The sequence below is a fragment of the Bison bison genome, unplaced genomic scaffold (genome assembly GCF_000754665.1).
Source record: "Bison bison bison isolate TAMUID 2011002044 unplaced genomic scaffold, Bison_UMD1.0 scf7180017864239, whole genome shotgun sequence".
NCBI lineage: Eukaryota > Metazoa > Chordata > Mammalia > Artiodactyla > Bovidae > Bison > Bison bison.
Genome location: NW_011494811.1, coordinates 1,521,495 through 1,534,634, shown reverse-complemented (window position 1 = coordinate 1,534,634; position 13,140 = coordinate 1,521,495). Strand labels below are relative to the sequence as shown.

The window sequence follows — 13,140 nt, the reverse complement described above, 5'->3', positions numbered from 1 at the left end:
CCTCCTGACTATAAACACAGGTGGTCACGACAGGGAAGCCTGGCGTGCTGCAGTCCACGGGGTCGCAAAGAGTCGGACACGACTGAGCGACTCAACCAACAACCGACTGCAAAATTAGGTGGACGCCTCAGATCCTCTCAGGCTAACGCCGGATGCCAAGACAAGTCATCCATTTGCTCACAAATGCTTCAGGAAACCTCTTGGTTGGGGGCCGTCTTCTCCGGGGCCAAAAGAATCCGGCTCCGCTGAAGAGGTGTTCGCTCTGCAATTTACAGCCTCAAGAACTCTACTCTCAAGCGACGATTACTTCTGCACATACCTGACGGTCCTCTGGTGAGATTGATCTCTTCCTCGGTAACCAAGTAATCCACTCTTCCGTTCATATTTTACTCTGGCTTCCCGACCGGGGTCAGCGAGGATCGGCGCAGGTGAAGGTTGAGAAGCCCTGCCGGCAGCGCCACAACACCGCACTTTCGGTTTCAGCAGCCGCGAACCGGAAAAGGAAGCCGGGCGAGGGGCGAGCGCCAGGAATGCCGGGAGTCGTGGTTCTGGCTGCTGCCCGGCACGAACTCTCACCCAGTCCTCAAATCAAACTGTGAGGTGAGCAAGGAACGCGTTTCTGTCCTGATTTTACCATTCCAGACGGATTCGGGGCGGGGCGGGCTGGATAGGAAAGGTTAAGAGACATATAATAGTTGCTCAGTTCAGTTCAGTCGCTCAGTCGGGTCCGACTCTTTGCGACCCTACGGACCGCAGCCCGCCAGGCCTCCCTGTCCATCACCGACTCCCGGGAGTTTACTCAGATTCATGTCCATCGAGTTGGTGATGCCATCCAATCATCTCATCTTCTGTCGTCTCCTTCTGCTCCCGCCTTCAATCTTTCCCAGCATCAGAGTCTTTTCAAATGAGTTAGCTCTTTGAATCAGGTGGCCAAAGTATTGGAGTTTCAGCTGCAAAATCAGTCCTTCCAATGAATATTCAGGACTGATTTCTTTTAGGATTGACTGGCTTCATCTCTCTGCAGTCCAAGGGACTCTCAAGAGTCTTCTCCAACACCACAGTTCAAAAGCATCAGTTCTTCAGCGCTCAGCCTTCCTTATAGTCCAACTCTCAAATCCATTCATGACCATAGCTTTGACTAGACGGACCTTTGTTGGCAAAGTAATATCTCTGCTTTTTAATATGCTGTCTAGGTTGGTCATAACTTTTCTTCCAAGGAGCAAGCATCTTTTAATTTCACAGCTGCAGTGATTTTGGAGCCTGAGAAAATAAAGCCTCTCACAGTTTCCATTGTTTCCCCATCTATTTGCCACGAAGTGATGAGACCAGACACCATGATCTTGGTTTTTGAATGATGAATTTTAAGCCAGCTTTTTCATTCTCCTCTTTCACTTTCATCAAGAGGCTCTTTAGTTCCTCTTCGCTTTCTGCCGTAAAGGTGGTGTCATCTGCGTGTCTGAGGTTATTGACATTTCTCCCGGCAATCTTGATTCCAGCTTGTGCTTCTTCCAGCCTGGCATTTTGCATGATGTACTCTACATATAAGTTAAATAAGCAGGGTGACAATATACAGCCTTGACCTACCCCTTACCCAATTTGGAACCAGTCTGTTGTTCCATGTCTGGTTCTAACTGTTGCTTCTTGACCTGCATACAGATTTCTCAGGAGGCAGGTAAGGTGGTCTGGTGTTTCCATCTCTTGAAGAATTTTCCACAGTTTGTTGTGATCCACACAATCAAAGGCTTTGGCGTAGTCAATAAAGCAGAAGTAGATGTTTTTCTGGAATTCTCTTGCTTTTTCTATGATCCAATGAATGTTAATAACTTGATCTCTGGTTCTTCTGCCTTTTCTAAATCCAGCTTGAACATCTGGAAGTTCATGCTTCAAGTACTGTTGAAGCCTGGCTTGCAGAATTTTGAGCATTACTTTGCTAGGATGTGAAATGAGTGCAGTTGTGCAGTAGTTTGAGAATTCTTTGGCATTGCCTTTCTTTGGGATTGGAATGAAAACTGACCTTTTCCAGTCCTGTGGCCACTGCTGAGTTTTCCAAATTTGCTGGCATATTGAGTGCAGCACTTTCACAGCCTCATCTTTTAGGATTTGAAATAGCTCAGCTGGAATTTCATCACCTCCATTAGCTTTGTTTATAGTGATGCTTCCTAAGGCCCACTTGACCTTGCAGTCCAGGATGTCTGGCTCTAGGTGAGTGATCACACCATCGTGATTATCTGGGTCATTGAGATCTTTTTTTGTATAGTTCTTCTGTGTATTTTTGCCACCTCATCTTAGTTTAGGTTCATACTGTTTCTGTCCTTTATTATGCCCATCTTTCCATGAAATGTTCCCTTGGTATTTCTAATATTCTTGAAGAGATCTCTAGTCTTGCCCATTCTACCTGATAAGAGGCTCATTTAGCCTTTTAAAGACTTGCATACATGTAAGAGAGACAGAAGAAAGATTTTAATTACAAGTTTGTTCAAGAAAATTCTCTGTGGAAGGGGAGAGGGGTAAAGGTCTCTCCCTGTTGGTAAGAGGGAAAATTCAGTCTTTTTTTTTCTTTTAAGTCACTACAATAAGACCAGTAAACAGAGTAGTTTCAGGTTTGATTATTAATGTGAATTGGAATGCATTAATTGGAATTGAACTTTTCATTCTTTTACCAATCCCAGTGGCTTAACTCCAGGTTGTTTCTCAAAGTAGAAGCTACTTTGTTTATCAAACAAAACAAGAAAGAGGCAGATTCAGCAGAAAGGCCTTTTATTTGCCAATCTTGAGAAAAGTTAATATGGAGTAGTGGAAAGAACACAGGAGGTGATGTTAGAAGACCTGGTCTCAAGTTTCAGCTCCATCTTCTTCCAGTTGTCTGGCTTTGATCAGATAACTTAATATCTCCCAGTTATGTTTTCCCTGTCTTAAAAAGGGCAAGATAACATCTTTAAAATGTTTTTGAAAAGAGTAAATGAGATGAAAATTTTTAAAAATGACTTCTCAACTTCAAACTCAGATTCATGCCATCCTCAACTTGTGGCCCTGCTTAACACATGTTAGTTGAATGAGTAAAGTGATCATAATTAAAAAAAAGTATGATAAGTGAAAAAAAAAAAAGTTAAGTAGATGACATTGGAATGCCAAGAGAGAAGAGATCAAATTGAAATTGGAAAAGAAAATCAAGAAAGTCATCAATGAAGAAATTTTGAGGAAAATTTCTTATACACTGCATGGTGGTAGGGGGAATCACTATTCCGTACTTGGGAAGATTGCTCTTTTCACCTGAGCACTCAGCTTCAAACGAAATACAAGGAACCATACAATAAAAAGGGTCACCAAATAAATTGAATAAGTATTGATGGTAAAGAATCTGCCTGCGATGCAGGAGACCCGGGTTTGATCCCTGGGTTGGGAAGATCCCCTGGAGAAGGGAATGGCAAAGCACTCTGGTATTCTTGCTTGAGAATTCCATGGAAAGAGAAGCCAGGTGGGCTGCAGTCCTTGGGGTCCCAAAGAGTTGGACACGACTGAGAGACTGTCACTTCATTTCGTTGGCAATAAGTGGAGGGACAGATAAAGCATTTAAATTCCCTTTATACATTAATGTAAATATAGTTTTTAAGAATGAGGAAACTTTATAATTCAGCTACAGAGTGACCAACGCAAGAACATATGCTAGTTCCTCATAGGGGTTGGACTGGCTAAGGACGACCAGCTGAAGATTCATGGATTTTAAGTGCTTTTGGATCACTGAAGCTAAAGTGAGAATTTCCTTGCAATGAGTAGAATTTCTTTTCTGTCCCTTGTCACAGTTTAAAAACCTCACAATTTGTATTAATATAACCATTTGGGGTCTACTTTTAACTTGGACTAGTTTAATTTTGGAGTGGGAAATGGCAACCCACTCCAGTATTCTTGCCTGGAAAATTCCATGGACAGAGGAGCCAGAGAGCTTCAGACAGCTTTGCACAACTGAAGCGACTTAGCACACACACATGCGTAGCCTTCAAAGAGCTCACTGTGGTATTTCCCTGGTTGTCCGATGGTTGGGAATCTGCTTTTCAAATCAGGTGGCATCAGTGTATGATCCCTGGTTGGGGAACTAGGATCCCACAGGCCGAGAAGCAACTCGGCCCATGCACTGGAACTACTGAGCACATGTGCTCTGTCTAGAGCCCATGCACTGCAACTAGAGAAAGCCTGAGTGCCGGAATGAAGACCCAGTTCAGTTGGGGGAAAGAAAGAAACACAACTCACAGTGAAATGGGGAGAAAGAACAGGAGTGCTCATGGATTGTGTAATTGCGCTGGGGCTTCACATGCATTCAGAGGTATGTCAGTGTAATTCTTTCACTCAATAAACTGAAAAGAGCCATGCTGTCTAAAAAAAAAAAAAGAAGGATGAGGAAACTTTAATATGTAGGAAGGCAGAAAATAGAGGAAATGGGAGTTTCCACTAAGAGAAAACAATTAAGAAAATCTGTGGAATCAGGGGAGTCATGTTGTTTCCGAATGCAAGTCCGTGCGCCTAATACACAGTGAGGCCAAACAATATGTCCCACCTAAGAATTATTTTTCTGCTCTGAATTAACGTGTTATCTAAAGCTAAACACATTTTACATGTAGATGTACAGCTAATGGAATGTTGATTTTACATGTGTAGAATAGCAGTCAAGATTTTACTTTTTTGCTATGTTATTATTTCTTTGTCCCAGCACTACATATTTATAAGATATTCCTTTACTTTGTACCTTTTTAAAAAATTTATTTACTCATTTATTTATTGGGCAAATTTGGTGTTGACCTCTGTATGTTTTTTTTCTGGACTATTATTTAAAATTTTGTCTGTTATCCTTACACATGCTTGTGTGCATGCTAAGTCACTTCAGTCGTGTCCAACTCTTTTCGACCCTATGGACTGTAGCCCAACAGGCTCCTCTGTCCATGGCATTCTCCAGGCAACAATAGGAGATCTTCTCAACCCAGGGATCAAACCCACATCTCTTCTGTGTCCTCCATTGGCAGACAGGTTCTTTACGGCTCAAGCCACCTGGGAAGCCCTGTCCTTGCAAACATACCTTAATTAGGATCTTGGGTAAATCTTGGCCCTTTAAACTTCCAACATAAACTTGAGAATCATCTCAGGTTTTACAAAATGGCTGTTGAAACTTTGATTGGGTTGCATTAGATTTTTACACCAAGATGGAGCAAGATTATATCTTTATGATTCTGAATCCTCTAACCCATGACATGGATTATCATTACATTTATTTTCAGTCACTTTAACCTCAGAAAATATTTTTTTTCTGTGAAATAGTCTTGAATACCTTTATTCAATGTAAAAATTGGATACTTTTAAGCTATTATGAATTGTTTCTGAAACTTTCCAGTTTTTTATCCTGGTATATAGAAATAAAATTGATCTTTGTTGACCTTACATCTTACAAACTTGTTAAACTAATTTGTCAATTCTAATAACTCATTTGTGAAGGCTTTTGGATTTTTCATACAAACGATCACATTCAAATAATGACATTTAAATTTTTCTTTCCAATCTTTCACCAATTGTTTTCATTTTCTTGCCTTACTGGATTGGCTAGGACTTCTGGTAACGTTGTTGAATAGAAATGATGAGTTAAGAATTCTGTGGAAATCCTTGATCTGATCTTACAGGGAATGATTTCAACATTTCACCATTAAGCCTGACATTTTTGGGGTAGGATTTCTATAATCTTGAATCAAAATAAAAAATTTCCCCTCCATTTTTAGTGTTATCGTTGCAGGAAGGGGGACTCCTTCCGGGGCCCGAAACTGGGCTCTTGTCTAACACTCAGAAATGAATTGTCCGAGGAGACACATGTGCTGATAAAGCCAAGAGATTTTATTGGGAAAGGGCACCTGGGTGGAGAGCAGTAGGGTAAGGGAACCCAGGAGAACTGCTCTGCTGCGTGGCTCGCAGTCTCGGGTTTTATGGTGATGGGATTAGTTTCCGGGTGGTCTTTGGCCAATCATTCTAATTCAGAGTCTTCCCTGGTGGCGCACACATCGCTCAGCCAAGATGGATGCTGGCAAGAGGGATTCTGGGAAGTGGACGGACACGCGGTGTGTCCTTTCGACCTTTCCCGAACTCTTCCGGTTGGTGGTGGCTTATTAGTTCTGCATTCCTTATCAGGATCTCCTGTCATAAAACAACTCATGCAAATTGTTACTATGGTGCCTGGCCAGGGTGGGCGGTTTCAATCAGTGTGCTTCCCCTAACACTATTAGTATGTGAGGTGACCTAAAAAATTTCCCCTGATTGCTTTCATGGTTATTTTCCTTTTCACTGCTTTTGGCAAATTTTCCATGATGTGTATTTATGTTATTGTTGTTATTATTACTATCATTACTACTACCACCACAGCTACATCTATTCTGTGTGTAGCTTGTAGCATTTTTTGAGTTTGCAGCTTATCTTTCATGAGATTTGGCAAATTCTCACCATTGTTTTGTTCAAATGTTGCTTTTGTTCCATACATTTTTTATTTGTGTTCTAGAACTTCAGTTGTATGTAAGTTAGATTTTCTCACATCATCCTCTTTTTATCTGGGCTTCCCTCATGGCTCAGTGGGTAAAGAATCTGCCTGCAATGCAGGTTCGATTCCTGGGTCAGGAAGATCCTCTGGAGGAGGAAATGGCAACCCACTCCAATATTCTCGTCTGGAGAATCCCACGGTCAGAAGAGTCTGGCAAGCTACAGTCCATGGGATCGCAAGAGTCAGACACAGCTTAGCAACTAAACCACCACCTCTTTATATTTAACCCTCTCATCACTGTCTCTTTATTTAACCCTCTCATCACTGTCTTAATCCTTTCATGTCTCCATGTTTTATTCTGGATTTTTTTTTTCAGAACTTTCTTTCAGTTTAGTAATTCTCTATTCAGTTGTGTTTCATTTCTTACTGTTTTTATCTACTGAATCTTAAACTGCTACTGCTAAGTCACGTGAGTCATGTCCGACTCTGTGCGACCCCATGGACAGCAGCCCACCAGGCTCCTCCGTCCCTGGGATTCTCCAGGCAAGAACACTGGAGTGGGTTGCCATTTCCTTCTCCAATGCATGAAAGTGAAAAGTGAAAGTGAAGTTGCTCAGTCGCATCTGACTCCTAGTGACCCCATGGACTTCAGCCTACCAGGCTCCTCCATCCATGGGATTTTCCAGGCAAGAGTACTGGAGTGGGGTGCCATTGCCTTCTCAGTCTTAAACACTTGTCATTATATTTTTCATATTAGAATTCTGTTTGGTTCTTTTTCAAACTTACTATGTCTTTTATAGCTTCCAGTTCTTTGCCAAAACTTAAAATCTTGTCTTTTATCTTAAATCTATTAAGCATAGTTTTCTAAGTCTGTGCCTACTATAATAATTAGCTAGCTCTAATAGCTGGAGTCCCCACAGATCTAATATTTGTTCTTTCTGCTGCTTCTTGTTTATGTTACCTTATCTCTTTGTATTCCTAGCTATTTAAAAATTTTTATTGAATACTGTATTTGCAGAATCAGAATTAATTTCTGGCCCAAGATGACATTTTCATTATCCAGAGAGCATTTCGCTTCTTTTCCTTCTGCCAGTGCCCAGAGGCAATAGCAATCCAAAATATTTTGATCCAAATTCAGGGATTGAAATAATTAGATTTTTTAAAAACAGTGAGATATAATTACATGCCATAAAATTCACCTGTTTAAAGCGTACTTACAGTTCAAGAGTTTTAGTACACTTGTAGAGTTCTGCAACTTTCACCATAATCTAATCATAGAACAGTTTTATCCAAACAACTTTATGCCATAAAGAAATCCTGTTCCAAGTAGTACTCACTCCTCACTCCCTTCCCAACTCTAGAGAACTGCTAATCTACTTTTGGTTTCCAGGCTTTGCTTTTTCTAGACTTTTCATAAAAAGAATAGCACAGTATGTGGTCTTTTGTGACTAGATTCCTTCAGTTAGCATATTTTCAAGCTTCATTGTGTGGTAGCATGTGTCAATACTTTATTCTTTTTTATTGTTAATAGTATTCCATCAAATGGGTATACCATTTTTGTTTATTTATTTATCAGTTAATGGCGTTTGGACTATTTCCACTTTGGTTATTATAAATATTGCTGCTGTGCATATGTATGTACTAGGTTTTGTGTGGATGTTTTAATTTCTTTTGGGTATATGAATTGCTGAGTCACATGGCAACTCTATGTTTAATATTTTAAGGAATTTGCAACTGATTTACGAAGTGAATGGATTCTGGGCTGAAGTTCCTATAAGTGTCAGTCAGCTGCACTTTTAAAAGCAGAAATTGATTTAGTCCATTTGTATTTGGCTGCTATAACCAAATACCATACACTGGGTGGCTTATTTACAACAGTAATTTATTTCTTACAGTTCTGAGCTGAGAAGTCCAAGACCATAGTGCCGACAGATTCAGTGTCTGGTAAGAGCCCAGTTCCTGGCTCACAGAGTTTTCTAGCTATAACCTCATGTGGCAAGAAGGAACAAGAGGGCTCTCTTGAGCTTCCTGTACAAAGGCAGTAATTCCATTCATGAGGGCTTCACTTTCATGACTAATCAACTCCCAAAACCACCTCTAAAATCCATCTCAATAGGGATTAGGTTTCAAGATGAATTTGGAGGAGTTACAAACATTGAGCTCATGGCAGAAATATTCTCAAGGAAAAACAACTCTAAATGCCATGCTCAACTCTGAATTCCTTTCTTCTCTCTGTTCTCAACCTGATAATTATTCTCTATCTTGTTACATATTTTATGCCTTAAGGTAGATTTCTTACTATATATTCTATCTAGATGGTCTAGTTTTCTCAGAGTTTGATCTGAATTACCTAGTCTATCACTATTGGTAGTAGAAGTCCTTTAGTTATTTCTCTAGTTGTCAGTTCTTCCCAACTCTACTGTGAATTCTTTGACAAAAAGGGCTCTGTGTCTTGTTCATTTCTGCAGTACCAGATCCTATCACCTAGTACATATTTTATAAATGTTATGCAAGTCTTAAGTTCTTGCTTTCAAGTATGGAATGGAGGCTGAGTAATTAAAGCTGCTCACAAAATCTGGGACAGCCAGAGAGCCAACCACAGTAACAATGAAGCTAGAGCAAACTTAGGTCCACAAATGGTCTAAGGCAGACCAGGCCATTGTTGCTGACGGGCCCATGCACTGCACTTGTATTACTGATAGCAATAAAGCTACATTCTAGAGCCGCTCCTGGGGAAGTAGAGCTATTGCTACTGCTAAACAGGAAGACCAACAGGAAAAGGGATGGCAGTAGGGAAGAGCAGGGAAAGCTGAGGAAGAGAGTGCAGTAATGGACATGGTAAATTCTGGAGAAACCTGATCTTGTGAAAGAATTGATAAGGAAATTTAGTCTTTTTCCACTCTCAAAAATGTCATCATCCTCCAAGCCATTTAAATTCGACTGCTGTTCAAAAGGATTTCTTCAGTAGCTGCTATGTGGTCCACATGTCCCAACAGCTTCTATGTAAATGACTTTCAAGTAGAACAAGAAACTTGTTAATAAAAAGGATTATATTTCTCATCCACTTACATAGATAAAATTTTTTATAGTAAGAATGCTTCTGAAGAAGCATGGTACTCCTCCAGGAATATCATCTGGTTCTCAGTCATCCTGTCCACAAGTATATCAGATCCAAAACCAAGGAGTAACTCTGTAGAGGACTGGGATAATCTGTCTGTGCCACAAAAGACTTTGTTTTTTAATATACTTTGCTATTAATATATACCAAAAGATTTCTATGCAACAGGAAATGAAGAACTATCCAGAATCCAAGTGACTGCTTCATCTCATTTCTTATATATAGGGTCTCTAGAAGGAAATGGCAACCCACTCCAGTATTCTTGCCTGGAGAATCCCATGGACAGAGGAGCCTGGTGGGCTACAGTCCACCAGGTCGCAAAGAGTCGGACACGACTGAGCGAGTTCACTTCACTAAGCAGTCTCTTATCTTTCCACTTTAAAGTCTTCCTCTATTTGATAAGAGTAAGTACTTGGATGGGATGAAGGTACTCCATATTGGCCAGAACTAGAAGTCCTCTAGCCATACATTTGTAAAGGGATGGGTATTAGCCTAATATGTAGATATATCATAAGTTATAAACATCAGTGCTTTTTTTTTACATACAGGTTATCTCTTTTTCTTTTCTTCAAAATGACAGATAATATCATAAAGAACATCTATTACTTTGCAGAGGTCCAAATGTTAGGTCAAAAGGGATATTCATATAAATTTTGATAAGTTTATTGAATTCCCATTAAGTTAATTCATAACTTAATTATGTGAATGAGCATCTGTTTTTGTACATTTTCACTAACTTCGTTCTCTTCAGTTCAGTTCAGTTGCTCAGTTTTTTCCAACTCTTTGCGATCACATGAACTGCAGCACGTCAGGCTTCCCTGTCCAACACCAACTCCTGGAGCTTGCTCAAACTCATGTCCGTTGAGTCAGTGATACCATCCAACCATCTCATCCTCTGTCGTCCCCTTCTTCTCTTGCCTTAAATCTTTCCCAGCATCAGGGTCTTTTCCAGTGACTCAGCTCTTCGCATCAGGTGACCAAAGTACTGAAGCTTCAGCATCATCATCAGTTCTTACAATGATTACTCAGGATTGATTTCCTTTAGGATTGACTCGTTTTGATCTCCTTGCAGTCCAAGCTACTCCCAAGAGTCTTCTCCAACACCACAGTTTAAAAGCTTCAGTGCTTCAGTGCTCAGCTTTATTTATGGTCCAACTCTCATATCCATACATGACTACTGGAAAAACCATAGCTTTGACTATACCAACCTTTGTTGGCAAAGTAATGTCTCTGCTTTTTAATATGCTCTCTAGGTCAGTCATAGCTTTTCTTCCAAGGAGCAAGCATCTTTTAATTTCACAGCTGCAGTCACCATCTGCAGTGATTTTGGAGCCCAAGAAAATATAGTCTGTCACTGTTTCCATTCTTTCCCCATCTATTTGCCATGAAGTGATAGGACCTGATCCCATGATCTTAGTTTCCTGAATGTTGCGTTTTAAGCCAGCTTTTCACTCACCTCTTTCACTTTCATCTAGAGGCTCCTGAGTTCCTCTTCACCTTCTGCTCTGAAGGTGGTGTCATCTGCATATCTGAGGTTGTTGATATTTCTCCCTGCAATCTTGATTCCAGCTTGTGCTTCATGCAGCCTGGCATTTCACATGATGTACTCTGCATATAAGTTAAATAAGCAGGGTGACAATATACAGCCTTGAAGTACTTCTTTTTCAATTTGGAAACAGTCTGTTGTTCCATGTCCAGTTCTACCTGTTGCCTCTTGACCTGCATACAGATTTCTCAGGAGGCAGGTATGGTGGTATGGTATTCCCATCTCTTGAAGAATTTTCCATAGTTTGTTGTGATCTACACAGTCAAAGGCTTTAGCGTAGTCAACAAAGCAGAAGTAGATGTTTTTCTGGAATTCTTTTGCTTTTTCTATGATTCAGCGGATGTTGGCATTTTGATCTCTGGTTCCTCTGCCGTTTCTAAATCCAGCTTGAACATCTGGACATTCTCGGTTCATGTACTTTTGAAGCCTAGCTTGGAGAATTTTGAGCATTAGTTTGGTAGCATGTGAGATGACTGAAATTGTGTGATAGTTTGAACATTCTTTGGCATTGCCTTTCTTTGGGATTGGAATGAAAACTGATCTTTTCCAGTCCTGTGGCCACTGCTGAGTTTTCCAAATTTGCTGACATATTGAGTGCAGCACTTTCATAGCATCATCTTTTAGGATTTGAAATAACTCAGCTAGCATTCTGTCACCTCCACTAGCTTTGTTTGTAGTGATCCTTCCTAAGGCCCATGTGACTTTGCACTTCAGGATGTCTGGCTCTAGGTCAGTGATCACACCATCGTGGTTATCTGGGTTATTAAGATCTTTTTTGTATAGTTCTTCTGTGTAATCTTGCCACCTCTTCTTAATATCTTCTGCTTCTGTTAGGTCCATACCGTTTCTGTCCTTTATTGTGCCTATCTTTGCATGAAATGTTCCCTTGGTATCTAATTTTCTTGAAGAGATCTCTAGTTTTTCCCATTTTATTATTTTCCTCTATCTCTTGGCATTGATCACTGAGGAAGGCTTTCTTACCTCTCCCTGATATTCTTTGGAACTCTGCATTCAGATGGGTATATCTTTCCTGTTCTTCTTTGCCTTTCACTTCTCTTCTTTTCTCAGCTATTTGTAAGGCCTCCTCAGACAACCATTTTACCTTTATGCATTTCTTTTTCTGGAGGATGGTTTTGACCACTGCCTCCTATACAGTGTTACGAACCTCCATCCATAGTTCTTCAGGCACTCTGTCTGCCACCAGACCATTAAGGTTTGGTTTAAATCAAATCCCTACGATTATACAGTGGAAGTGACTTCCCTGTTGATCCAGTGGTGAAGACTCCACATTCTCAATGCAGGGGGCTGGGGCTTGATCCCTGGTCTAGGAACTAGATCCCAGATGCCACAACTAAGAATTTGCATGCCACACTAAAGACCTGGCACAGCAAAAAAAAAAAAAAAAAGGAGAGATCTCACTGATTCATGTTTCTTTGGATGCTATTAAGGTTGAAAAAAATTTTAATGTTAAGTGGTAACTTGCAGTTGTCAGCAAATTTGAAAAACTCAGCAGTGGCCACAGGACTAGAAAAGGTCAGTTTTCATTCCAATCCCAAAGAAAGGCAATGCCAAAGAATGCTCAAACTACCGCACAATTGCACTCATCTCACACACTACTAAAGTAATGCTCAAAATTCTCCAAGTCAGGCTTCAGCAATACATGAACCGTGAACTTCCAGATGTTTAAGCAATACATGAACCGTGAACTTCCAGATGTTTAAGCTGCTTTTAGAAAAGGCAGAGAAACCAGAGATCAAATTACCAACATCCGCTGGATCATTGAAAAAGCAAGAGAGTTCCAGAAAAACATCTATTTCTGCTTTATTGACTATGTAAAAGTCTTTGACTGTGTGGATCACAAAAAACTGTGGAAAATTCTGAAAGAGATGGGAATACCAGACCAGCTGACCTGCCTCTTGAGAAATCTGTATGCAGGTCAGGAAGCAACAGTTAGAACTGGACATGGAACAACAG

The 13,140-nt window shown here is 40.4% G+C and overlaps 2 protein-coding genes and 1 pseudogene across 2 annotated transcripts in view; 1 reads left to right on the top strand and 2 right to left on the bottom strand.

Annotated features, from left to right (window-relative positions):
- SYNJ2BP (synaptojanin 2 binding protein) overlaps positions 1 to 483 on the bottom strand; it is a 41,847-nt gene extending 41,364 nt beyond the window's left edge. The window contains exon 1 of the mRNA XM_010846674.1: positions 320 to 483. Coding sequence (XP_010844976.1) covers positions 320 to 383 — 64 coding nt within the window. The 5' untranslated portion in view covers positions 384 to 483. The remainder of the gene's footprint in view (positions 1 to 319) is intronic.
- Positions 481 to 13,140, top strand: part of LOC104993503 (cytochrome c oxidase assembly protein COX16 homolog, mitochondrial) — a gene marked incomplete at its 5' end in the record, with an annotated part of 38,339 nt that continues 25,679 nt past the window's right edge. The window contains one exon of the mRNA XM_010846815.1: positions 481 to 600. Coding sequence (XP_010845117.1) covers positions 481 to 600 — 120 coding nt within the window. The remainder of the gene's footprint in view (positions 601 to 13,140) is intronic.
- LOC104993498 overlaps positions 9,116 to 13,140 on the bottom strand; it is a 5,608-nt pseudogene continuing 1,583 nt past the window's right edge.